The sequence below is a fragment of the Branchiostoma lanceolatum genome, chromosome 9 (assembly GCF_035083965.1).
Source record: "Branchiostoma lanceolatum isolate klBraLanc5 chromosome 9, klBraLanc5.hap2, whole genome shotgun sequence".
Classification (NCBI taxonomy): Eukaryota; Metazoa; Chordata; class Leptocardii; order Amphioxiformes; family Branchiostomatidae; genus Branchiostoma; species Branchiostoma lanceolatum.
In genome coordinates, this window is record NC_089730.1 from 5,173,834 (window position 1) to 5,201,570 (window position 27,737).

At 41.5% G+C, this 27,737-nt stretch overlaps 3 protein-coding genes across 3 annotated transcripts; 2 read left to right on the forward strand and 1 right to left on the reverse strand.

Moving 5' to 3' along the window:
• The first annotated feature begins 3,400 nt into the window (after positions 1–3,400).
• LOC136442523 (uncharacterized) lies at positions 3,401–14,902 on the forward strand. Its single transcript, XM_066439429.1, has 7 exons — positions 3,401–3,548; positions 9,829–9,966; positions 10,500–10,647; positions 12,700–12,848; positions 13,458–13,621; positions 14,047–14,186; positions 14,821–14,902. The coding sequence occupies exons 3-7, from the start codon at positions 10,629–10,631 to the stop codon at positions 14,886–14,888; spliced, it is 540 nt and encodes a 179-aa protein (XP_066295526.1). The 5' UTR covers positions 3,401–3,548; positions 9,829–9,966; positions 10,500–10,628; the 3' UTR covers positions 14,889–14,902.
• On the reverse strand, positions 4,618–5,843 carry LOC136441920 (myb-like protein V). The gene is made up of 2 exons (XM_066438481.1): positions 5,698–5,843; positions 4,618–5,241 (listed from the first exon to the last, which is right to left on the reverse strand). The coding sequence occupies exons 1-2, from the start codon at positions 5,839–5,841 to the stop codon at positions 4,618–4,620; spliced, it is 768 nt and encodes a 255-aa protein (XP_066294578.1). The 5' UTR covers positions 5,842–5,843.
• A 424-nt stretch (positions 14,903–15,326) lies between the features above and the next one.
• LOC136442041 (cation channel sperm-associated auxiliary subunit beta-like) lies at positions 15,327–26,219 on the forward strand. Its single transcript, XM_066438640.1, has 9 exons — positions 15,327–15,443; positions 16,160–16,367; positions 17,428–17,577; positions 19,250–19,395; positions 20,367–20,564; positions 22,683–22,793; positions 23,662–23,877; positions 24,709–24,915; positions 25,983–26,219. The coding sequence occupies exons 1-9, from the start codon at positions 15,327–15,329 to the stop codon at positions 26,199–26,201; spliced, it is 1,572 nt and encodes a 523-aa protein (XP_066294737.1). The 3' UTR covers positions 26,202–26,219.
• Positions 26,220–27,737: the final 1,518 nt, after the last annotated feature.

Genomic DNA, 27,737 nt, shown 5'->3' on the forward strand with positions numbered 1-27,737 from the left:
TGAACCAAGGAAAGTTTCTCACTCAAGGTTCTCTTTTATATGTACAAAGAGGTGAGTGCAACACATTTCCACCTTTTTCAGCATGATTTTATTGTAGATAGATTTCACTGTATTTGATTTTGTTGGACTGATCCGTATATCTTTTAGGTAGATCTATACAATCAAAAATGTTAACAAAGAAACTCAGATGAAAACAATAATACTTTTACTTAAAACTACTGTAACAGCGCCATTTGCATTCAAATCTCTAGATCTCCTAGTCAGCAAAATGTTAGCTCATTCATTTATTTATTCATCCATCCATCTATTTATTCATTCATCCCTTCCTCTCCCTAGAACCCATCTTACATTGGTTGCTAGAAGACCGCCTCCCTGCCCCGCCCGTTCTGTGGGAGAGGGACACAGAACAGCTGGTCATCACCAAGAGTCCCTGTTCTCCTGATGTCGCAGTTCTTGGGGTGGCTGAAAATAACTTCACGTCCACAGGTAAGGCCTGTCCAATTCTTACCTTTATATTTGCTAAGAAGGTTATATTTTCGGTAGCATTTGTATGTGTGTGTGCGGACGTGAACAGCATAACTCGAGAAGGCCAAGAAGGATTGTCTTGATTTTTGGTATGTGGGTAGATCTTGATGAGACCTGGAAATGGTTAGATTTTGGGCCCCCTAGCGGGTTGTTATGGTACTGCAGCAGAACTTCCTGTGATTTTTGAGCGGTAGATAGCTCTTAGGCCAGAGAGAAAGTTGTGTAGGTTCTGGAGCAGGTTTTGATTCAGACTCTGAAAGAGAATATCTGAGGAAGGGGTAATTTGATGGCTGGTCATGATTTTTGATATGTACATGTACATGTAGATAGATCGAGTGACGATTTAATTTCAAATGTCAACAAATTGTAGAGATTGAGACAGGAATAAAGTCTTTCGCTTGATGGCAAAATTTGAAAGTGTAATGTCTTCAATGCAGATTGTCAATTCTCCTGTCTTCTCAGCACACTGATGATCACCTGGCATGAGTCGACCTCGTTCTGATTTTTATCATTATTATATTTTAGACACATCATTTATTTTATTCAAATATATTCTATGAGTATCAGGCAAAAAGCACAATTGCTTAATATACAACGCCTTCTACTCAAAAACATGGCTGTAGAACAAGTTAGAGTAAAAACACAATGTCAATGTCATACATAGAAATAATTTTAAAGATGGATAAAAGAATTAAAGTGAATGTAAACAAGACAAGTTGGTGATCTATCAATTTCGAGAATCTACCCGTCGAGTGAATTAATGACAATCAATATTACTGGTATTAGGCTTATGTCTAATGATTTATCCACTCATTCAGTCAGCAAATATGGTTCAAGAATTTTAAATTTTGCTTGTTTGTTGATCTTTTTCATGAGTCTTGTTAGCTGTGACCTACGACCACTTCAAAGAAAATCACACTACTTGGTTCAACCTAACACAGAATCCCAGTCTGTGTGACATCACTTCAGGTGAGTTTGTACTACATGATATAGTTTTGGAAATAGTTTTGCACTAGTCTTGTGATTGGTCGATGTATGTGATTGGGTTGGTGCTATTGACCAATCAACAAATAGAATGTGACTATAATTGATTGCAGTCAAACCTAGATGTTCCTGACCAATTAGAACATTCCATACAGGAACAATCTGGTTCAACTTGTGTTTCAGACTGTCCTTCACTACGATTGGTGGATATGGTTCTGACCAATCGTCACCTGCTTCTCCTGACCAACCAGGGCCTGTTTGTCAGTAGTGACCTGACTGGCTGGGACAGTCTTGCCCAAGTCCAGTTCCTCAGTACACCCATCAACACCCTTATGTCAGCTGTCTTACAGGTAGATTGTGCTAAAATTTTCCATACAATTTATACATAATTATTGAATAATTATTTATTTGCAGCATAATCCAACGTTCCGTTATCTGCCAATGTTTTTTCTCATGGTGTGATGGACTCTATTGCTCCTTGCTGCTTAATGAGATAAACTGTTTACAGATTTTACTTTTCCACATTCGGTCATTATTATTGTAGATTTTAAAAAACAGTAAGAAGTAGCTTATGATAGTTGTGACAGAAAATTGGCATAATAGTAGAAAATAAGCCTAAAAAGTGCTGGTGTCTTAAACCATAAGAACACCTAATATGTTTTTCTGTCTTGTCTGTATATTCCCAGGCAGGTAATGTGAGTAGGGCCAGCACCAGACTGTGGAACACACCTGAGTGTGAATCTGTCACACCTGGCCACACCCCTGGTAAGCAATTCTTACCTGAGAAATATCTGAACACCAAAAGGTACCTTACCTGTTATATTAACACTTTGTTATTGTCATTGTAACATTCTGCCATCTATGTATGATTTTGAACCAGTTTAGCTCACTGAAAAGCTAATCTTCCACTGGTCATGACAGAGAAGACAGATGCTATGTACAGTATTTACAGGAGGTTTATTGTACTGTGGAAAATTCCCCTGGCTCTTTTCACCAAGTACAGTGGACCATGGCTTAACGTCCTATCCTAAGGACTGCGACCCTTTCCAGTAGCGTGCATGTCGGGTGAGCGACAACAGCCGGGCTTCGAACTCCCAACCTCTTGGTCCAGAGGCAGAGTCGCTAACCACTGTGGACTTCACGTGCTACTGTTAAGTTTATGTGGAAGTTTAGGTCACATTTGTAAAATCCTAGGATAGCAGAAATACATGTTCGTTAAGTTCTCAAGGACAACATTCTTTTTTTGCTTCCAGCTGATCATGTGATCATTACCCATCATCCTCCAGTAGCGTCAGAGGTCAGGTTGGCTATTTGAACATGAAGAAGATGTTCCCTAAAGTTCACAGTGTTGTTATGAAATGTTTATTCCTGTTAGTTTGTTTTTTGTTAAATTTTACAGGATGTTTTGATAAGTTTTTGGTCCTGGTAGCTGAAATGTAGAAGATTTCTCTGATGGTTTTGTTCATCAGTTACACTTGTTGACCAAAGCTGATAATGATACAAACAGTGTTCATCTAACTTTTTGGCGAAGCTTCAGGAGCTTAATAGTATATTTTGCGCCTGTTTTACAACAATTCCCAGAATTGTATAGGAATCCGTCCGCCCAAACTCTGTGGATGCCCACCTGTCACTCTATACCTTGTTAGTACGGTCTGGCATCCCGGCACGCAGGTCAATGACAGATGACTTACTTATGTGGTGTCCAATTTCGTACTAGCGAAATTTTATTAACCCTTACCCAAGAAGTATATATATGTCAAATTTTAAAAGTTATCTTTTAACCTTTTTAACACTAATTTAAAAGTAACCATTTTGCTGCCAAATTCTGTGTTGGTTACAGAGTTAGGCAGCAGGGAGAAGGTTAAAATGACGGAAAAATCTTGTATTTTCAGACAAACAACACTAGTTACTACAGCACAGCCCCCTACACTACATGGCGGACACTTGTACCCCAGGACCCACCTAACAGTGGGGCAGTAGTTGTGTCTGCTGCGTATGACATACAGAAGGACAACTTTGTCCTTCTCAAACAAACTCAGGTAAGGCAATAGAACATCAATCATTATTTATTATCAGACAAATGTATAACTATAAGATGTAGCAGTCAGTAGTGCAGGTTTGAATTCTCAACAAATTTAATGGTATTTTGTAAACTTTTAAAAACAAAATTGCATTTATTCAATGTAACATTCTGAGAAATAACTGCATGGACAGTTAGCTTCAATTTTGCTATCTAGCAATCAAATCATGCATTCATTTTGAATTGAAAACCACACACCAAAATGTCAGTATAAATCTACTCTCAACTCCTTGCTTACAATGATATTATCAATTGACAAAGTCAAGATGTCAGAAAGGTTTTTTGGGCTCTTCAAAGGATTCCTAATACTTCAAGATACTAGAAAATACAGTCAAGACCGTAAGAACTAATGCAACCAATCCCAAACTTTGTTACATAATCAATTCAATTTTGTTTCTCGTACATTATAAGCAGCTTTAGTCAGTGTATATAAAAACACCTTCACTCACAAATCATCTTGAAATATTTACTCTCAAAACAATCTATTCAAAAAATGAAATAATCAAACAGATCACTAAAACAACAGTTAACATTGCTTTAAAAATGGCTTATCATTCTGTAAATCTCATAAATCATCATAGAAAATAACTTCCAAACAAATATCACAAATCATTTTGAATATTTACTCTCAAACTATTCAAAAAATGAAATAATCAAACAGATTACTATAATTAAACAACAGTTAACATTGCTTTAAAATGGCTTATCTGTAAATCTCATGAATCATCATAGAGTATACCTTCAAGCATTGTAAGAAAGAAACCGTGAAAACAGATCAGTAAAACGTCCAATTGTTGTAAAAAAATGCTTTCTGTACATCTCTATAAACCTCAATAACACCATAAACTATCGCCAAATAGCAGTTATATCATATCCAGTTACTCAAGCAACTGGATATGATATTGGTAACTGTTAGCATCCACTACTTTACATCAGTGACACTGAGCAAGATTTTTGAACAGCAGCTTTATAACAATGAACTATGAATTGATATGCAAAACCGTAAACTTGTAAAAAAAAAGACATCCCTACACCTCAGACTCAGACTTATCAGAGTGAGAACTAGAGCTGCTCATGTCGATGTACAACTCCGTCCTCTTGAACTTCTTCTCTGTGACGCTGACGTCTTCATCTTCATCAAACTCATCCCAGCGCGGGTGTGGTATCACCGGTATCTTCTCTACCTCCAACTTCTCGTGATCATCATCATCATCCTCTACCGCTTTCTCAAAGTCCCACTCGTACTTATCCGAGTCGTCAGACTCCACTATCTTCAATGGGGTGTCCACAGCCGGCTTTCTTGACTTTTTCTTCTTGGGTTTGGGGACCGCGTCTCCGTTTTGGTTGGTCTGAATCCCGTTGGTGAGTGGTGACTGCGTTACATGCGAATCGTTGGATGGCTTTGTCGTGTTGTAGAAATCTAGCGACTTTCTCGTTCCATTCAGGTTTTGTAAGTTTAGGCTGAGTAAGGAGGTGGCGGGGCTGTTGGAGAGGGAGGAGTGGTTGTCAAGGTCGTCGTGGTCAAGGTCGTATGTGTGGACAAGGTCGCTCTTGGGTAGGAAGGTCTCGGAGAAGGTCAGGTCGTCCACGCGCTGGTTGAGGACGGCGATGTTAGTGCGGTGTTCTGTAAGCTCCTGTCGCAGCTCGGCATTCTGGGAGGAGAGTAAAGAATTGACCCATAATGCAACAGTTATTAATCACAACGAGTTATTAGCAAAATGTTTGGTTTGTCTTATTTTACATTTAGCTAGAAATATCACCCTAGTGTCATATCATAATTCTCAAGATATGAATTTTTTTTACAGTTGTTTACACACCACATCCGTGTGTGTGTTTTGGTACACTTTTGACAGATTAGCAAAGAGGCTCAGTGGGTGTCATTCCACCGTCATGGTAGGAATATCATGCAAAATGCCTTTCCCAAGGGCACAACATCGGGGCATGGTGAGAATCGAACCCGGGACCTATTGGTTCTAAGCCCAACACTCTAACCGATATGCCAAACCGACGCCACAATATAGTCTGAAAAGCACACAATTAATGTAGAATAATATTATTTTATATACAATGAACAAAATTTAAAGTTTTAGAAATCTGTGACCTCCGACCTTTTTCTGGATGTCATTGAAACTGCCCCCCTCCTCGGCCGCCATGAGGTCGGCCATGCTGCGCTTCAGCCCTGCCAGTCTCACTATCCTGCTCTGCAGGCGCGCATCTAAGTCTGCAATGGCCAGCTTCATCTCGTTCGGCATGGTTCCTAGGAGCAAAACAATTTGTTGTCATTAAGGTCTCATACCTGTATTATGCCATTCCATAGGAATCAACGTTGAAATATGCAACTTTATGACTGCAAATCAAGAAAACTAACAGCTACATGTATTCTGGAGATGTTTTGCTTTCTATTCGGAAGCACACAACGATATTTATCGCAAATGAAACTGTAAGTAAGTATTAACTGCACAAGGCCGCTGTTGTAACGCCAGCGGCTGACCGCAGCACTCATTGCAAAATGCGTACACGTCTGACCTATCGCTCGGATGACGAAACTTTCCTACCTAATCCTGACAGTAATAAACAAGCTTTCATCTCAAATTCTTTTTATATCAGGTGGGACCGATGAAAGGCAATTTATGATCCACCTAAACACACGCTTTCTATGCCCTGTTATTTTTTAGGCCGGATTCTTTGGGCATCTACACGCGGAGTTATTCAGTCCTTGAGTTAATACCATCATAGCTTTATTCATTACGAACACAAACGTTTGTACGAAACAGACACCCTGAATTTTACAAATCATGTATATTCTGACACCCCCTAACTCTAACCTTAAGCCTAAAAAAGGGGTGTCGGAACATAGAATTGTTTGAACACAGGGGGTGTTGCAGCATAGCAGAGTTGGAACATCATATTAGGGCTGTCCCCATGAATGACAGATTGTTTTCAAAAAACACAAATCACTTATCAAATCAAAGTAGTTAAACAGTTATAGAAATTATCTAGTACATTGTATATAATGAATTTGAATTTGCCACATTGGTCTTGACCTGTTATACATTGAATTAGACTGTTTAATCTAGGTCTATAGAATGATACAGACATTGAATGATACAGACATTTATTTCTGTTCAGCGTAACAAAGCCAATACATACAATTGACCAAATTATTTCACTGTGACTTGCAATGGAGAAAAGTGCTAAAAGAAATATAATCTGCTCAAAATTGGAGGTTGGACTGCAACTTTGAGGTTATGTTACATTTAGGTCTAGACTGCCTTATTGTGAACAGCCACCTACATAGACACAATAAGAATTAGGAACAATAGTCTCAGCCAAAGTTTCTCCACATAGACCGCCGTCTGTGATAGGTTAACCCCATCCAACCACCAGTAAACAACCCCCATTGTGTAACCTACGGGTCGCCCATTAACGGATGGGTAGCCATGTTTAGGTTGTGACCGACCGGAAGGTGTTACACAAAGGTTATGTGTCGTTTGGGACATGTTTATCTCCTCAGGTCACAGGTCACGCGTGGTGTCGATTTCAGCGAGACCTTTTACTCAGACGCTAAGCAAAATGGAGAAAAAAAAACCCAACTTGATATAAGTGCGTCAAACCTCAGTCCATAGTGACTACTCAAAGGACTTTAAGAAAATAATCATGTAAGATAGGAGGTCGCTATAGACATAATTCTTGTTGCTTGGGTCAGAGGGGAAAATGATAATGGAACCGACAAAAAGACTGTCCTTACGCAGAGGTCACCACGTCACTTAGTAATATATACTTGAAGTACACTTTTTACTGTATAGCATATGGGGTATTTATGACATAATATGTGACTGCGATTCTAGGTAGAAATGGAAATGAAGATAACTTTAAGTTGCTAGTCTGAATATTAAAGATTCAAATTCATATGAGTATGATAGCATGAATCAAAACCTGCAGGACTTGATTGAGAGCAGCTCAACCTTTAGGTCCAAAGTTTCCGTCTATTCATTGGTTGTGCATTTTATCTTCTTTGAACTACATTATATACTTCTATGGACCAGAATTCAGAAGACCTGCAGAGCTGTTCCTTACCCTGTTTTCTACTCCTTTGAGTAATCTCCAAGTCTCAACATCTTTCATTCAATATAAAGACTCTAACTTTGGGAGGACATTTCTCAGATATAATTCGTCCATCCATTAGACAAGGCAATAAGAGATGGCAGACTTCACCACCTCATCTCGAAAAAAAAGTAACACAGCAACTCCATTTTGTATATTGAGAATCGCAGAAAAACACACAGAAAAGGCAATGCTTCAATACCTTAGGATGAATTAACAATGTTTCAGATTATATCCCTTCAGCATTATATATAGTTCTTTACTCATTTCCTTACCAACCCCTTATAAGCATAAATCTTGAAGTTGAATGCAAAGTTTCCTGGAGGTGCAGAAAGTGGTTTCAAGTATGAAATTTTCAACAGGTCTTTGCAACCCGTAACTGTTACTGTACGCAGCTTTAAGGAGTAAGCCACCTGTTCATAGTTTACATTTCTGCTAGAATGCATGGATAACCCCCACATAAACACACACACGCACACACACACCAAGAACAACGGATCTGCTTACCTAAACACTTGCCAACAGTCACTTCAAGTTGAAAATTTGCCTTATCTCGACCTAGACCTCTTTCCCTCTTCCTCGGAACTAGGAGCACTTTCCGAGCGTGGACCACACAACTTTAAGAAGCGTGGCCAGGTCACCGCCGTATACAGATATCTGGGGTTTAAACAATAGGGTCTTAGAGGTGTCGGGTTTGGGGGCGGGGTTATAGGTTATACTAGGAGGGGGGGTTACTGTTTCATGGATTGTTGAAAGTCGCTCAACAGTGAAGTCACTGAATGGAGGCAGGACATAGAGTAAACAACATTATCAAATCCCTCCTTTTAGAGAGTGCACCAATACTACTGTAACAGTAATTTCTGAAAGGTGTTTTATTGATACTAGACAATGCTGAATGGATAAAAGTGTAAGGGTGGCTTTCATCGTGTACATGTAGAGGGATTATGTTTCTTAATGTAAATGAACAAGTGATGAACAAAGCATCATTTATCACTGACTGACTGTATATAAATGGTACTCTCAGATTTTGGTCTGACGCAGAAAGACTTGGATTTCTCTTTTAAGTTCAAAAGTTTCTTAAGTATCCTCAATAAAGACCTTTGCAGTAATCTTTATAATGTATGTATGATCAAAATTTCACCCCATTAAGATTTTAAGATATCAAATGTCTTTAGCAGATCTGAATGGGCGTCTGTGTGTGTTTTTGCAGTTTTCAGCTAGACCATGAAAAAAGTACCAAAAAAATCAAACTTCTGCTGCAATACCAAGATCATAAACCAGGGGGCCCAAACTTGGCTTTGACCTTTGTCTTCTCAAGAACTAGCCACACACCAAATATCATCACAATCCATCAAGCCTTTCCTAAATTATACTGAGACCACAAATATCTGGAAACACAAACACTAAGCAAACACTCACCCACACATACACATATATACACAGGCATACCAAAAACTATACCTCCATTTTCATGGAAGTAATTGACACAATACCTCAGTGCCATGTATGGCAAATCACTCATAATCTTTATTCGTATTCATATCATACAGATACAGATATTCGGGTATGATGACCGTGTCAGTTCCTACACCTGAGTGAGGAGGGTTGACACGTTAGCCTTCGCGTGGATTTGTTCAGGGTGGATGACAGGTTGCGAATCTGAGACCCACACACTTTGGGCATCTGTCTTCTCCAGCGGCACCAATTCGAGGGAGACGTGCTGGTTCTGGTTGGGATACTTGCAGCGAGCTGCCGGATGACTCTGACACTCGAGGTCCGCCTTGATAACGCCAGCCTACCTGGCGCTGCTCTCGTCCGCCAGTTGAAGACAACTGCCATTGGAGACTTGTCCCTCTAACTGAGGGGGGAAATCCGTGTAAAGTGCCTTTCCCAAGGGCACAACGTCGGGGCGCAAGTCTGGACATGTCTCTGGGCACACACCGGGATTGATCCCGGGTCCCCTTGTTTGACAGCTATGCGCTCTACCACTTACGCCACACGACGCCTCAGTGCCATACATATAGATATCCTATCAGTGCTGCTATTTTTGTTAGTTGGACTTAAATGCAAAGCAGTGTGGATAATGGGGTGAGGTCTGCCATCTCCGATTACCTTGTTTATCGTGTTTATTACAGGATGGACCCAGAGTGACAGTGGTGTCCAGGACAGGGGGTAATCAGCTGTACCCCCCTGCTGAGTTCCCCCCCAGTTTCACCCCCTCCGGGCTGGCCTTCCATCCTGTCAACCACTTCCTCTATGCCTATGGATCACAAGTATGGATGATTTTAGCAGTTATGAATCAATTTTTATGATTTTGAGAAAGAATGCCTTGACCAAAGACAGCTACTAGTATCATACATGTCATATGGTTGAATTTTTACAAAATTAATATAGTACTAAGAAACCAGGTTTTTGTTCATCAACCTTTTAAAGAGTTTGTGCTTTTGCAAGATAGCAAAAAGTAGTAGAGCTTAATATCAGTGAATTTATTTTTTTTCTAGTTTCACTTTGTTTTATACTTAGTAAATGTAGTATTAATACAATATACATGTAGGACCTGTTGCAATATTATGTATTTGCAAAGGCTCAGATTGAAAATCTTGTCACCACAATGTAATAGTACAACACTATCATCATATTGTAACTAAGAAAATAGTATGATATGATTACGACTTGATTTGACTATTTCATTCAGGCAGTGTTAAAGTCCTGCCTCACATAGTATACTATACTTACAGTATGTAAGGTTATATAACTCAAGTAATTGAATTGAATTGAATAACTGTACGGCATCTCTGCACTTCAGGCTTTTGTGTCCTTGGATGGAGGAAGTTCCTTTAGCCTCATCCTTAGTCTCCCAGTTGGCCAATCAGTGACTTCCTTTGCTGCTGATGTGCATCAAGGAGCCATTGTCATAGTTACTAGTGATGGAGCCATGTTCTATGGCACTGCAGGTAATACTCTACATTGTTGACTTCGCCAAGAAGTCTATGTTTTGATGCTTGTCTGTGTGTCTGTTAGTGAACAGAATAAGTCGAGAACGCCTGGATGGATTGTTGTTGTATTTGGTGTGTTGATGTGTATGTGGGAAATCTCAAGATGATTAGATTTTGGGCGAAGTACTTTGCATAATTAACGAGAAAAGTGTAAAAATGTGTTATATTGTACGAGTGTCTGTATATACTACTAGCTCAGGGTACCAGCTGGAACGTGTTACTCGTGTAGGGGAAGTGTTACTGGTGTAGTAAGGAGATATTCCCATTGGGCCAGGGGGTTTTACCGTGTCGCCTAAAACGTGTTGGCTGGCACAAATTGGCTTCTCACTGACTTTTAGATTTTGATCTTGTGAAATTGCACTGTTCCTCAAGGCACTGTGCAAGTAGTTACCTTCGCCAAGAAGGTTATGCATAGGGTAGCGTTTGTATGTATAAGAAGACCAGCATAACTCAAGAATGCCTGGATGGGTTGTCTTGATATTTGGTATGTTGGTAGGTCTTGGTGAGACCTGAAAATGATTAGATTTTGGGCCCCCTAGCGGCTTGTTATAGTACTGCAGCGGAAATTCCTGTTTTGATATCTCATGTTTTGGATATGCTATGGAACCGACTTTTGAGTGGTAGATAGCTCTTTGGAAAGAGAGTAAAAGGTATCGGTTTGGACACCCTAGTTCCATGTTATGAAATATATTCAATTCTGTATAATTGACCACCTTAATATAAGGACCACCTGGCCAATGTGACCACTTTTAGGTGGTCCTTTGGATAACTTTTCCCATTGACACAAATTTTTTTTTTTTTTAATCCTATCTTTAGTGACCACTTGTTTCACATAAATAGATCTAGAGTACCAGTGGTCAGAGTCCTTAGGCAGTTTTGACTACACAGTCAAACCTCGATCAGGGCTGTTTCCAGCTTCAGATTTTTTTCAGTCCCGCTCATTGTTTCCAGGGAACCCCATTTTGCTAATTTTCTTTGTTAAATCTGTTATTTTAAGCCTACAAATATACATTTCATTACCTTTATGTCATGAGGTTCAGGATTTTTGGAAGGGAGACGTGATAATTTTGGTCCAACAAGCCAATTTCTGTCCCGGGACGGAGGGACGGGTCCTGGAGACAGCCCTGGCCTATACTGACCAATCAAGGGATTTGTCAATAAAATATAATAGTCACACAGAAGACAAAAGTTCACTTATAATAGACAGGATTTTCAATTGTTTGGTCAGAGGAAAAATTGTCCAAAAAGGTCCATGGAAAAGTGTTGACACTTATAATATATATATATACTTACATCTTACATCTTCCCCAGGTAGGCCCGCAGGGCCTGTCAGTTGAGAAGCCTTCTCCACTTTTCCCGGTCATGGAAGACCCCATCTTCTTCCAATCTAGCTAGTCTGCCCAGTCTATGCTTTGTTAATATTTCTTGTATGTTGTCCTTCCATCTTTTTCTGGGTCTACCAAGAGGGCGCTTGCCTGTTGGTTTGTACTTGAAAGCAATCTTTGCGATCCGTTCATCTCCCATTCTTTCGACATGTCCTAACCATCTAAGGGCTGCTCTTTCTATGTCTTCCTCTATGGATGTTGTTCCAAGTTATTACTGACGTCAATTTGTATATGACACTTATTTATGTTACTGAATTACTGACTGTGTTGTTTATGTTGTTGGATAGAAAATGAATAAAAAATAAAAAAAATTTAAAAAAATAAAAAAATAAAAAAGGAATTTTTCTTAAGTGGGTGTTTCTCAGTCTGTCCGCTCTCGTCTTTCCTAGCATGGTGCGGATCACTTTCATTTCTGCAGCTTGTAGTCTGCTGATATCTTTCTTAGTTAACACCCAGGATTCGCAGCCTTATAGAAGGCCTGGTTTTAGAATGGTGTCCAAGATTGTCTTCTTTACTTCATTTGAAATCAGTTTGTCTCGGAGCACAGGTTGGAGGGCAGGAAAAGTGTTGACACAATGTACAAAACCAGTCTTATAGTTGACTATGGGTTTGTTTTGTTCCCAAGGTATTGCCAGGATGATACAAGTACTGCAGGCGGAGGTAGCAGGTACCACAGTCCTGGTGGACAACACGGGACAGTGGTACCAGGTCAGGGTGAACAGCAGTACTCCTGGGGTACATGCCGAGGTGGTGGACATCACAGCAGGGATACAGGTAAAGGAAATAATCATTCTTTTTGGACTTTCAGTTGCAACAACAGACATAATTGTGGGGGCCTTCTGTAATACATTAACTGCATCATGGGGGATCAAGTGCTCTCCAAGCAGAGGTTCGGCTCCGGCTGGTTTTCCACATGTTTTTAGACGTTTTGTTCAGGCATTCTATTTGCCCCATTTTCGTTTTGTCCATTTGGATGGGAGACATAATTTCATGAAGGAAATTGGACAAAATAGAAAGCCCGACCAAAAGGCCTAAAACATGTCAAAAACAGTCAGAGTGGAACCTATGCTTGGAGAGTAGGAATCCGGATAAAGAGAAATATTCTTATTTTGGAATTTCATTTTCAATGGTCATAATTTTGGGGATTTGTGTAATACACTCAGTAATTGTAAGATCTGAAAAACTAGAGGTAAAACTGGTCCAGGGCAAACTTTTTCAATGTCTTCCTATAAATTTCATCAAGTTATCATGGTTAATCATGTGTTTGATCAGACTTTGTGTCAATGCAGTAATATTGAATAAAAAGGTTCTTTTAGCAGTCTTCTTCCATTGAATGAATGCAGTATTTGGTTGAAGAACGCCAGTTTTTTGTAAAATTTGCAGAGTGCAGACACATCATTCGCCAGACCCCTGGTCCCTCAGTTTCTGTCAGCGGAGACAATTGTGTTCCATGAACACCAGCAGCTGCAACGTCTGTGGGAGACCACAGGGGATGGTCTCACCTCAGGGTTCTCTGAGCTTCATGTGGGACAGAAACTACAGCTCAGGTATTTTATAAGTTTTTTTGGGGTTCTCGTCAAACTTCTCAAACATTTAAAAGATTCAACAAGTGGTCAAAATGCATCTTACGCATTAGCCCAATCTCTACTACATTTTGTGTATCCAATTTTTCCATGATCCTAAAATTTAACTTCATTATGATAGACAATATAATCAAAACTGCTCAAGAAGACCACTCAGGGGACTGATAAAATGTGGTCTATATGGACAGGTGGTCACTATAGACAGGATTCTATATGTTTGTGTCAATGGGTAAAATTATCTAAGGGACCAACAAAAAATGACCTGGTGGTCCCTATGTAGTGGTGGTCACTTGTACAGGTCTGATTGTACTACCTTTTGATGGAATATGATTTGTGAAAAATTAAGTTAAAGTTAGTAATCCATTATGAACTTTTTTTCTGTCCACTAGTTCATCAGGCTCAGCACTTATCACTCATGTGAAGACAGAACACAGGATGGAGAACTACACCGCCTGGGCCAGGGCACATGTCTTCAAACCGTTTCAGTTCGAGTTCCTCTCTGTGAGTCCTGCTCAAGCTTACAATGTGGGTGAGTACAAGTTGAACATGAAAATCTGTCCTTGGTACTGAAATGGATATCATAACATAACAGGTACATGTTTGTAATTGGAAAAAGGTGCCCGCCATGTTATAGTTGACAGGCTGTTTTTTTTCACTTTTGAGCATGACTGTGGCGCCGTGGGACATCCCGCGGATGCCGGGCTATATTTGGGCCTGGCCGAGACCCCGGATCCTTTTAACTCGGACTTAAAATCAATGCGGGACCCCGTAACAAATAGATGCTATGAGCTAATCGTGGGAACACCAGGAGTACAAAACTACATGTATGACCATTCTGTAATGTTGACAGAAATTGAGGTAAAATCAGCATGTCTACTATAGAAAAGGACATCAGAAATTGAGCTTTGGTGTGCTTAGATGATGAAATGATAAACCCAAGGCTGTGGCTGTGAGATGGCTGGTACACACGGTACAATATGCTGACAACTGTTAAAAGCTATCATAGTGATGATCTTACTGTAACAATTATTCAACATTGACCATTTCAAAGACCATTTCATTTTCGTACCAAACACACAAAAAAAAAACTTTGCAAAGATTATTCAGGTACTGTATGTAGATGTATATAGTAGCTTGTGTAATGTTTCCTTGTTCTTTTTCAGAGGTTGTCTGTGAAAGTGATGGAAAGTCTCTCCTCACCCTACAGAATCTAGGAGGTATGTTTTCCTGATGCTTAGTTTTGACTTAATCTGTAAGACAGATGTTATTGTGAACTTTCCTTCTACCATTCTTTGAATGTATCTATCACAACTATAGCCTAAACTCCAACTGTCCTTGTTGAAACCACTTAGTTGCCACAATACAACGCAGTAATACAGACTACAATTCTGGTAAGCATTTATTTATCTTAGCTAAGAAGCACCTACCAAATATCATAAGGATCCATCCACAGTAATATAGAGTGCACCACACAACACAGTTACAGAATCATTAGATACATGACTGTCTGACTTGTATAACCTAAATTGCACCCTGTATAAACGATTTAAAACCCAGTTTGTTTGTTTGTTTGTTTTCCACAGGCTCTGTTGGTTGGCTGTTTTCTGACATCGGAAAGTCATTGGTGGTTGCTACCGGCAACAACCACATGTTGACAGAAGTGGTTACCATGACGACTGTCAGAGCTGACCCTGTGATGACCTGTAGGGAGGTGACCATCACAACTGGCCTGTGGCATCTGTATGACTTCAACAGCTACAGGGAGCACGCTACTGTCTTCGACCAGGTACTCACTCTTCCTACTCAGCTGCAGATGAAAATGGCCTTAAAGGGAAGTTAAAGAAAGTTTCATGGAGTATTTTGGTAATTACACAGTGACTGTAGTATTCTTATGGCACACAGATGTGTATAAATAATGACCACTTTTTGATTCAAAGTGCCATAAACGCCCTGCTTCTATTCTTAACCTTCTCCCTGCTGCCTAACTCTAACCGATAGGGGATTGGGTGCCAAATGGCTACTTCAGAGTGCTGAAGGTTAATATAATAATAAGTTTTATTGCAAGTTCATGCCCGTGGGCTAATTGCAAATACATGGTAAAAGCATAGGGAAAAACATACATGTGTCAGTGAACTGTGACTGACTTTGTTGTAACAATAGGCTACTAATACTAAATATGACTGTAGGCTATATCTAGACAAGCTGGGTTTGACAGGAATCCTGTTACTTCTGTGATTCTTGGCTACAAAATTCGTGTAGTCTGATCATAAGCCATAGACTCTAAGAGTATGTGGTTTGTTGCAATGTATTACATGTATGTATAAAGGAAAACAAATTGCCAGGTAAGACCTATCGATTAATTACTTCTTTGGCAATGGGCTGTCTGAATTCCTCTTCTAAGTTTTAGTATCATAACAGCCTTGCCTTAGGCCCTTCCACAACTTGGTATCTTTTGTTTTTCTTGGCATCATATAGGTTACTGATTTATTTTGATCCTCTCAGGCTTTGACGATCAGCTCAACAACAGCCACTGTTGGTTCAGGATACTTCAAGTTCGCCTCCTATCACATTGGGCTGGTACTGCAGGTGTCCACTGGGTCTGCCACTATCACAGGTGTGACCAGTGTGACCCAGGTCACTATACTTGTACCTGACAGCTCCTTAGGTGGTTCATACCCTGCAGGTGAATGGAGCCTACAAGACGTCTCAGGTAGGTACAGAGTGTTGTCTTCTTTCTTTCTTAAGATTGGAGGCAAATATCTTCAAGTTGACATTCTACCCAATTACATGTAGGTCACATCTTGCTTGACTTAGCTGTTCATTGATATTGAGATTGAGATCAATGTTTGTATGAATTTTTTCAATATTTTCAGTTTTTCTTATGAAAGGGGGTAAAGTCTGTCTACTTAGACTCTAGGCGGTGAAGTCTGACAAAGGGGTGCAGTTTGCCGACTGCACTGGAAAAATATGAAAACATTGCTGTTTTTTGTGTATAACTGAACTTCTGCATTAATTACTGACTGTATATAATTCTGCATATTATAGTTTTCAAATTGCATGTAAAATATATGCCAATATGGAATTTTACATGAAACAGGAAAAGAAAATATTCATAGCACACATATTCCATTGGTTCAAGTTCGGACTTTAAAGTCCGAACCTGAACCTAAACCTCTGGACTCGAGTCCAAACCTAAACCTAAACTCGGGTTTAGGTACGCACCACTATATAGGCCAGTGGTAAACAACCTAGTCTCTTAACCAAGAGTTGGGATCGAGTTTGAATCCTGGCTGTTGTCACTCAGCCGACTTGCATGCTACTGGAAAGAGACGCAGTCTTTAGGACGGGACATTAAGCCGTGGTTCACTGTTCACTGTCGAAAGGAGCAAGGCAAACTTTCCTCGTACAATGAACCTGTAGATACTGTACATATAGCGTTTGTCTTCACTCACAACCAGTGTAGCTCTTATGTCAGCTTAAGTGGTTTGAGATCACTTTTAGCTTTTTGACTTCTATTTTCACTTTTCTGATTGTCTTCTTTAATATTGTAAACGCAAAAATGTTTGCGGTGGTTTTCTGTTTGCGGTTTTTGCGGTGAACTCTTTACCACAAACGTAAAACCACTGTTTCCGTTCCATTGTGTGACTGTAGCGCTACTATTTTTTCAAACCCGAACTAAAAGCCACAGCGAACACTCCAGTTTCTCCCTACCACGAAATCTAATTACCCGCAAACATTTCTGGATTTACGGCATTTATCTAAATCCCCAGGGCAACAGGCCGGGCGCAAATGGAACATCACCGAGGACGAGTGTCGCCACATCATGAACGTTAACGACGCCTTCCTGACCCGCAACCTGAGGTACATGGATGTCAGGGAGGATGTCAGGCTCTCAGCCAACGCCACCATCGCTGAACACGGTACCAGCACTTTCCTTCAGTTTCTCAACGTTGTATGCAAATGACCATGAAAGAGAGCCACATCTTTGTACAATCATTATGGTATCTGTCCTTGGTGCTAAAATGGTTATTGTTTAGTCTCCAGAGCAAAATATTCAGGAAGCACAGTCATATGAAATACAATAGGGGCCCCAAAATACTTCCTTGGGGTACACCTGCACCAATGTTATGGCATTTTATTAATCTAAGCTTGAAAATGGTATCCGTTCTTGGTTCTGAAATGGTTATTGTTAAGTTTTCGGAGCAAAATATTTAAGAAGAACATGAGAAATACAATAGGGGCCCCAAAATAATTCCTTGGGGTACACCTGCGACAATGTTATATAGCTTCATAGAAATCTGAACTTGAAATCGATGTCAGGAATGTGCAGGAAGTACATTTGTACATGAAAAAATACATTGTGAGGTAAAAAACACAATCTGAGGTACATGGATGTCAGCGAGGACGTCAGACAATCAACCAATGCCACCATTGCCGAACACGTTACCATCACTTTCATTCAGTTTCTCAACGTCGTATGCAAATGAAAGAAAGCCACGTCTTCATGTAATGATATTTGTCCTTGATGCTGAAATGGTTATTGTTTAGTCTCTAGAGCAAAATATTCAGGAAGTACATCAGAAATACAAAAGGGGCCCCAAAATGTATCCTTGGGGTACACCTGCGCCTATGTTTTATAGCTTTATCAAAATCTTAACTTCAAATTGATATCAGGATGTGCAGGAAGTACATTAAATTTTGTACATGAAAAGTTCATCTTGAGATAAAAAACACAACCTGAGGCACATGGATGTAAGGGAGGACGTCAGGCTAGCAGCTAATGCCACCCTCGTTCAACATGGTACCAGTACTTTCCTTCAGTTTCTCGACGTCGTATGCAAATTAAAGAAAGCCACATTTTTGTATAATGGTATTTGTCCTTGGTGCTGAAATGGTTATTGTTTAGTCGACAGAGTAGAATATTCAGGAAGTACAATGTGAAATACAAGTAATAGGGACCCCAAAATAGATGCCTTGGGGTACACCTGCACTAATGATATAGAATTATAATATTAATCTGAACGTGAAAATGGTATCTGTCCTTGGTCCTGAAATGGAGATCGTGATGTGCAAAAAGTACATGTACACGAGAACACATGTATAAGGGGCCCCAAAGTAGATCCTTAGGGTACATCTGCCCCAGTTTTATACCAATCGAAACTAAGAAACTCTTACAATTAAAAAATAACCAGAAAAAAGGACACGGACCATACGCTAACATTGAACTTGTTGTGTGTCTTTGTGATATTATGTATGCGTAAGGATACCACTTCATGTTTTTAGATTTGTATTGTAATTTCTATCTTTGTTATATTTTATCTGACCCTTACCTCCTCCCTCAATGAAAAGTGGCCTGCAGGCTGATTTGAGCTTCTCATGAATAAACAAAGTTTTGAACAAACCTGAAATCTAAGTAAAGAGACCACCAAAAAGTGTGAAGTGGCCTTGATAGCTAGGTTGTCCTTACGCAAAAGTGGTCACTATTACAGGTTTGACTGTACATGAAAAATGCATGTAGTACATAGGGGCCCCAAAGCAGATCCTTGGGGTACACCAGCAGCAATGTTTTACCAATCTGATTCTGCATTGCAGCCCCAGAGGTCCCTAGTGAGCGTGCCCTGCTGGTTGTGACCTTCGGTGACCCCATGGTGTTCCAGAAGATAGAAACTGATGCATTCTGGGACCGCTCTGGTTACCACCACTTGACACTGCACATTGTGCACGATCTCTTCAAACAGGTGAAGATCGATATCTCTCGCTGGTATCGTCTGCCGCCCCTAGTTTGAGTTAATCACCCTCATTAAATCAGGACCCCTATCGCTTAGCTCGCTCGTGTAGGGGCCCTGAACTTCAGCGCCGCTAGACATGGTTCTGGCGACGTCACCACCAAAACAGCTTCAGCCAATCAGGAGATTTGCTTAACCTCATCTGAAGCAAAAGCGCAAAGAACGCTGGGAAGCTATCAACCAATCAGGTTACGTCTCACATCATTACTTTAGGTTCAGAACAAATTAATCGCCAAATAAGGATAGCTCATCAATTATTCATGAGCAACTGTTAGTAATGGCGCCAGAACCATGTCTACCGGCGCTGAAGATCAGGGCCCCTACGCGAGTGAGCTAACGTGAAGCGATAGGGGTCCTGATTTAATGAGGGTGGAGTTTATAAGCATTACATTTAACCCAATTGCACGTTCTTCTCTTGCAAAAAAGATCTAGATTCAGTCATTGTTTGAAAGTTATTGCAAGAAAAATCTAGTAAAAAAGTCAGACATTCTTAGAAAAAGTTCATTTGACATCCTTTTTGGGATAAAGGTTTGAGATTAATCATTAAAATCATATTCTTAATAATAATTTTACAAATTTTCATAGTACACATCTGACAATCCTTTGTTGTATACTTTCATACATCACCTCAAGGGAGTGAGTAAAGTACTGTTTTCAGCTTGCCTGTCTGTGTGTGTGTGTGTGTGTGTGTGTGTGTGTGTGTGTACATGTGTCCATGAATGTGTGTGTGTCTTTGTGTGTGTGTGTGTGTTTGTCTTTGTGTCTGTATATGCGTGTGTGTGTGTGTTTGTTTGTGCGTGTGTGTGTGTATGTGCGTGTATGTCTTTGTGTGTCTGTGTCTTTGTATGTTTCTGGCAGTTTCTACATGTCTACTAAAAATGAAGTCTGACTGCCTTTTTTCTCTACCCCTATTCTCTGCCCAGGGACACTCCTCAGTGACGGTGTACCTGCCCAGGGCTTCCCTACTGTGCCCTCTGACCTCTCACACCGTGACCCTGCGGTGTCAGTGCCCCCCCAACAAGCACATGCGCTACGTCTACGACCACTTACTAACAGAGGAGGAGTTTCTACGCGGACACCCTCTGGACAAGGATGGCAGGGATCTGCTGCAAAATTTAGAGGTACAGAGCTTGTGGGTTCCACCCTCCCAGCAGCTCGATATGCTCAGTTCATTACCCTTGCCAAACTGTTGTCTAATGTAGCATTAATGCCGCACTACGCGCTCCTTAGCAGAGCACATTGGCCATTAATGCTGGATTCCCTCTGCTCCCTGTCCATTAATCATCATTTATCACCCAGTCTTCTTGGACTGAAGGGGAAGTGAAAACCCTTTCCCCTGGCTGGTCCCAGTGGGGGTGGTCCACCCTTGTCAAAAACCGCAGTTGTTGCAGGGTGCTGATGTATAGGTCAAGCATGACTAAAGGCCGTGGCAGAAAGCACTAATGCTGGAAAGATGCCAACTAATTGGTTCAAGCCTTGGTCCAAGGCATGACTGTTAGGACATTGAGGGACTGGTATTTGGACAGCCATAATTACCATGAAATTACAGTACCATGGCAGTGTGCACTAACCAAGCATTAGTACTAGTGTTGCATATGTATTTCTGGCATTAATGCTACATTAGACAACAGTTTGGCAAGGGTACCTCCCATAGCGGCCCTGCCCTTTTGATTATATGGATGACATCTGCTAGAACATCAATTTTCATCCGTGTCCAAAAAAAAGTTTTTGACCATACTGTAAGTCGTGCAACACAGCTTCATAATAGCAAATATATGCCGTGGACTGCAAAAATCTCAAAGCAAATTCCAAAGTCAAAGAAGAAGATGTGAAAGAAAAACAAAATAATTGAATCTATCATACAGTAGACCATACTCTTTATCTTTAGTTTTTTCATTTGTTCAACCACTTATATTGCATAATGAAGGGTTGCCCAGAAAATGAACGGCTGCATGAACATGTGTTTATATCGGTGGGAAATTCTCTTTTAGCCAGCCTGACCGATCTCAAGCGTCAAACTGATGAAAACTTGTTTGTAACGGAAAAAATCAACAGGTAAAGTTCGGCAGCCGCGCTAGGTCGGACGTCCACAGCCGGACATCGGCGGTAATTCGGTCGATCACTTTCAGCTGGAAAGTGCATATTTAGGGGGTTTAGCTAAGTGCCGTTTGTAATTGCCATAAAAAGGTAATGTTTGCCAACTGGTAGTTGGCAATTTTTTCAAATGATCTAGGGTAGATGAGCTCAACAGAGAATGAATGAAGGTCTGGACCAGTTGGACTGGTCAGAGGCACTTGAACCCCACTGTTACACTACCCCCCTTTTCTTTTTCTTTTAAGATTTGTCCTTCGAATCTCCGAGATCGATATCCCTGTGCGGCACAAGAGGCGAGTAGAAACAGACTCCTGGCTCCCGGGGATCAAACCCGGGCCCAACAGTCCAAAGGCCGCATGCCATAACCACTAGGCTAAAAGGTCTGGACCAGTTAGACTGGTCAGTGGCGCTTGAACCCCACTGTTACACTACTCCCCCTTTTCTTTTTCTTTTAAGATTCGTCCTTCGAATCTCCAAGATCGATATCCCTGTGCGGCACATTTTGCCATTACACATATTTCACATGGGAATCAGTGTAACACAAGAGGTGAGTAGAAATAGACTCCTGGCTCCCCGGGATCGAACCCGGGCCCGACAGTCCAAAGGCCGCACGCCATAACCGCTAGGCTAAAAGGTCTGGACCAGTTGGACTGGTCAGTGGCGGTCAGTGGCGCTTGAACTCCACTGTTACACTACTCCCCCTTTTCTTTTTCTTTTAAGATTCGTCCTTCGAATCTCCAAGATCGATATCCCTGTGTGGCACAAGACGGGAGTAGAAACAAACTCCTGGCTCCCAGGGATCGAACCCGGGCCCGACAGTCCAAAGGCCGCACGCCATAACCGCTAGGCTAAAAGGTCTGGACCAGTTGGACTGGTCAGTGGCGGTCAGTGGCGCTTGAACTCCACTGTTACACTACTCCCCCTTTTCTTTTTCTTTTAAGATTCGTCCTTCGAATCTCCAAGATCGATATCCCTGTGTGGCACAAGAGGGGAGTAGAAACAAACTCCTGGCTCCCAGGGATCAAACACGGACCCGCTGGTCCAAAGGCCGCATGCCATAACCGCTTAGGCTAAAAGGTCTGGACCAGTTGGACTGGTCAGTTAGTGGCGCTTGAACCCCACTGTTATCCATGCCTGTTTTCCAGGTGAACTACCGGCCTCCGTCCAGCATGGGAGTGGGAATCCCGCTGTCCAACAACATCTACAACGCCGACCCCAGCCAGGACAGGCCCAACGACTTCTACCAAGTATCAAGGGTCAGGGAATGTTTCCTTCAATCAGTAGTTCAATGCAAAAAAAAAAAAACTGAGCAGAAAAGTTCATCTCAGTTGGTAAATTACATTGTGGAAAAGGTTAATCTTTTCTCTAAGTGCAACTAGAAAAATTGAATTTGTTGAAGGTATACGTAAAGCAGGTATCTAACGGGACTGCACCTATTAGCTCCAAATTTTTGTGACAAATTTTGCTACTTTTTCCTGTCGCACTGAGGTGCAAGATGGCTGCGCCCAGAATGTCACATTCTCAGTTTTGGTTCCAAATCAGATGCAAGATAACTTTGTTGGAAATCGCAGTGTTGCCACTGATTAAGATTCTTCAAAAAAAGATTTTCAGTGGTTGTGCCGCTTTAATGCGACCATTTGTGCCATTTTCCCAATTGTAGATTTAACATAGATTTCAGGCGACGAATCAGCACCAATTGGTGGCTATTAGCATCGGTTTGTGACTGACTTTTGCAATTTGGTACTATTAAGCACAACCCAGTGAGATGCCTGCTTAACAGAAATTACGAATCCATGATTTTCAGAGTTGGACAAGTTTGTGAAAATTTAGAAATATCTACTAACCTGATCCAACTTTTCACTGACTGAAAATTTGAATGATGAATTTTTATGCATTTTTTACTTGCAGGATGAAAATGATTTTATTTACCAGTAAAGAAGCACTTTAAAGCATGTAACTGGACTAATATCTACCCATGGAGAAGTCGCAACCATGGAAAAATCAAGTTTACCCAATTGAGCCAGTACGATAGAACATGCACTTGCCCGATTGGCACTTTCACTTGCCCCGGGGAATAGGGCCAAGGGATTTGTCCAACCGTTTTTCACTCCCCCACCTTTGCAGGAGACTGGGCAGTTTAAGCAGTGTTTGGGAAAGTCGACACGCGCAGAGTGTGGTTGTACCAAGCAGATGAAGCTGTCGTCGCTCGAAAAGTTCTCAGACTGTATAGACCGGGTCCACCGGATGTTGTACCCAGCAATGCTGTCAGTCAAACTGCAGATGGTACTGTCTGGAGCTGAGGCTGTTGAACTTGACCAACCCTATGTGGTAGTGATTGAGGTAAGTTTGGTAGTGATTGAGGTAAGTTTAAAGGCAGCCAAAGCAATATTAGGGACCAAAAAATGTAGAGAAAAAACGCTGAAATCTTTATTGTGGTGACTTTTTCTAACACTGTCTAGCACATTTGTGTAATAACAGCATTTTAAAACTGTGCAAAAACATGCCATACAATGATCCCTAGTTTTGAAAGCCTACAAAAAAAACGATGATTTTCAGTGAGTTCTCACATTACAACGAAGTCATATGTTTGCATCATAGACGTCACTGTACATTGTGATAGTGTTGTTTGAACTAATCATGTATAGAAATGACTAGATAAATTGACTTTCAAACTCCAATTTTCGGGCCCAAATATTGCTTTGGTTGCCTTTAAGTATTCATCTGAAGCACAAGCAGTAGGTACCCATCTGAGTAATGAGGCTGTTGTAGTGTCTTTTAACGTGCTGGAGGCTCATTGTATGTACCTTCCAAAAGAGAAATGAAGCTCCAACTAATTGTTGGAACCTGAAGCTCAACCACAAGGCTGCTACTTATTGAGCTACTGGCATTTATTAAGACACACTGTCATGTTCATAGTAGCGTGCATTGTACAGTGGCTAGTGACCTTACATGTACCAAGAAGCTGTGAGTTTCAATCCCAGCTGTGTCACCTCACCCAACATGCATGCTACATGAAGTCATGGTCCACTGTTCATTGAACTTGTCAAAAAGAGCCATCCAATGAACCTGTAAATACTACAAACTTTTAAGGTAGTGTCTGTTTTATCTGTCACGACCAGTAGAAGAATAGCTCTTCAGTGAGCTAAACTAGTTCGATATCACTTTTTGCAGGAGGTGAACAGTCGCTCAGATTACGTGCCCGACTCGGTGGTGACCCCATCGCTGGCGCGGCTGCGTGAGGACGGCAGACTGAACCACACCCTGACGTACTACAGCCCGCGGAAACTGTCCGTCCTCATGACCGGCGCCAGGCTCTACCACTTCAGAGTGTCCGTACTGGAAGGGTTCTCTTACTGCAACCTTAAAGCTGAGTTTATGGTGAGATATTGCCTTCTTACTATCCCAGGGGTGTACCTGTGGTGTAGTGGTCTGCGCCTCTGCTACTCTGCCACATCTGGTTCAAATTACTTGGACCAGAAGGACTGGGGTTCAAGCCCCAGGTAGGACACCTCTGGACAAGAGGCGCATTGAGTCATACCAAAGACTTTATAAAAATTGTTCATACTTATGAAACAGTTTGGAAGTTAAACACACTCCACTGCCAGTGGACTAGCCCCCTGCTGCAGTGATTGCACCACAGTGTGGCCCCAGGGCTATGAAACGGAGATGGGCACCGCCCTATACATCAATTATGGTGTGAGAGGATTTTAACTTAACTATCCAGTTACTTCATACTCACCTGCAACCTGCATCCTTCAGTATGGTAGATTACAAGATTCAAAATGGTGAATGTTGAAATATCTTCGAAACTTTGAAAAACAAGTGATGAATGTTAGATTTACAAGGATGCTGTAAATGCAGAAATGTTCGCGGTGGTTTAATGTTCCAGTTTTCACGGCAACCTTTTCACCGCAAACTTAAAACCACCACAAACATTTTTGTCCAATACTGTAGCATCGCTGCCGCTTGGCCACTTAAAACCAACACAACGAGCACTCCATTTTCGCCTTAGTGCGAAATAAAAACCACGCAAACTTAAATGCATTTACAGTAAATCTTACCTGTACCAAAAGAAAAGTATCCAAAGCCCTGTTCTGAAATCAGTGACATTTGCTTTACATCCTCCCTTGATATGGAGAACTTCAGTTTCTAAACACAGCTGCAAACAGAGAGGTTACTTTTCTACTACGTACTGATCGTATTGTAAAAATTTTTATACACTACTTCTGTACACAAACCTATGTGCTTACCAACAAGCTTTCGGTCAGTCCTTTGATCCTTCTCAAGTTCAAATGAACCAAAGCCTATGTTATCTCAACTTGCGAACAGTCAGAAAACTGACTGAAAGCTTATTGGTAGGTGCTTTACCTTGTGTACAGAAGAAGTGTATAAAAGTCTTTAATAACATCAAATATGCTGATTCTGTTTGTCCTTTTTCCCTCCAGATCTACGTGGACAGACCACCCATAGCCTACCCTTCGGAGTACATCATGCGCGGCGGGATCAGCATCATGATCGGCATGATCCTGTTCCTAGTCTACCTGTACTACCTGCACACGCACCACACACCCTTCACCAGGAAATCTACGTCCCAACACGCACACCTCAACAGGGAGGCACGGAGACAGTCCATGGATCAGGGAACAGACTCTGATAGTGACTAGATACACACACACACACACACGCACGCACGCACACCCTTCCAAAGTCCCAACGTGCACACTTATACAGGGACACATAGGAACAACCCACAGATCGAAGTACAAACAGACACTGACAGTGATGAGGACTAGACTAGAGTCAACACTCACCACACACCCTTCACCAGGAAATCTACGTCTCAACACGCACACCTCAACAGGGAGGCACAGAAACAACACATGGAACAGGGAACATATACTGACAGCGATGAGGACTAGATAATAGAGTCTACACGCACCACACACCTTTCACCAGGAAATCTACGTCCCAACACGCACACCTCAACAGGGAGGCACAGAAACAACACACGGATCAGGGAACAGATACTGACAGTGGTGAGGACTAGATTATAGAGTCAACACTCACCACACACCTTTCATCATGAAATCTACGTCCCAACACGCACACCTCAACAGGGAGGCACAGAAACAACACATGGATCAGGGAACAGATACTGACAGTGGTGAGGACTAGATTATAGAGTCAACACTCACCACACACCTTTCACCAGGAAATCTATGTCCCAACACGCACACCTCAACAGGGAGGCACAGAAACAACACACGGAACAGGGAACAGACACTGACAGTGGTGAGGACTAGATTATAGAGTCAACACTCACCACACACCTTTCATCATGAAATCTACGTCCCCAACACGCACACCTCAACAGGGAGGTACAGATACAACACATGGATCAAGGAACAGACACTGATATTGATGAGGACTAGATTATAGAGTCTAGACACTCACCACACACCCTTCATCATGAAATCTACGTCCCAACATGCAAACCTCAACAGGGAGGCACAGAAACAACACACGGATCAGGGAACAGACACTGACTGTGATGAGGACTAGATTATAGAGTCTACACTCACCACACACCCTTCATCATGAAATCTACGTCCCAACATGCAAACCTCAACAGGGAGGCACAGAAACAACACACGGATCAGGGAACAGACACTGACTGTGATGAGGACTAGATTATAGAGTCTAGACACTCACCACACACCCTTCATCATGAAATCTACGTCCCAACATGCAAACCTCAACAGGGAGGCACAGAAACAACACACGGATCAGGGAACAGACACTGACTGTGATGAGGACTAGATTATAGAGTCTAGACACTCACCACACACCCTTCATCATGAAATCTACGTCCCAACATGCAAACCTCAACAGGGAGGCACAGAAACAACACACGGATCAGGGAACAGACACTGACTGTGATGAGGACTAGATTATAGAGTCTACACTCACCACACACCCTTCATCATGAAATCTACGTCCCAACATGCAAACCTCAACAGGGAGGCACAGATACAACACACGGATCAGGGAACAGACACTGACTGTGATGAGGACTAGATTATAGAGTCTACACTCACCACACACCCTTCATCATGAAATCTACGTCCCAACACGCACACCTCAACAGGGAGGCACAGAAACAACATACGGATCAGGGAGCAGACACTGACAGTGGTGAG

Coding starts and splice junctions, on each gene's coding strand:
- LOC136442523 (XM_066439429.1), top strand. Junction 12,849..13,457: donor ACATCACAGCAGGGATACAG/GTAAAGGAAATA, acceptor TAAAATTTGCAG/AGTGCAGACACATCATTCGC. Junction 13,622..14,046: donor GGACAGAAACTACAGCTCAG/GTATTTTATAAG, acceptor TCTGTCCACTAG/TTCATCAGGCTCAGCACTTA.
- LOC136442041 (XM_066438640.1), top strand. CDS start 15,327: ATGACGACTGTCAGAGCTGACCCTGTGATGACCTGTAGGGAGGTGACC. Junction 22,794..23,661: donor ACTTCTACCAAGTATCAAGG/GTCAGGGAATGT, acceptor CCACCTTTGCAG/GAGACTGGGCAGTTTAAGCA. Junction 24,916..25,982: donor ACCTTAAAGCTGAGTTTATG/GTGAGATATTGC, acceptor TTTTCCCTCCAG/ATCTACGTGGACAGACCACC.
- LOC136441920 (XM_066438481.1), bottom strand. CDS start 5,841: ATGCCGAACGAGATGAAGCTGGCCATTGCAGACTTAGATGCGCGCCTG. Junction 5,242..5,697: donor TCAATGACATCCAGAAAAAG/GTCGGAGGTCAC, acceptor CTCTCCTCCCAG/AATGCCGAGCTGCGACAGGA.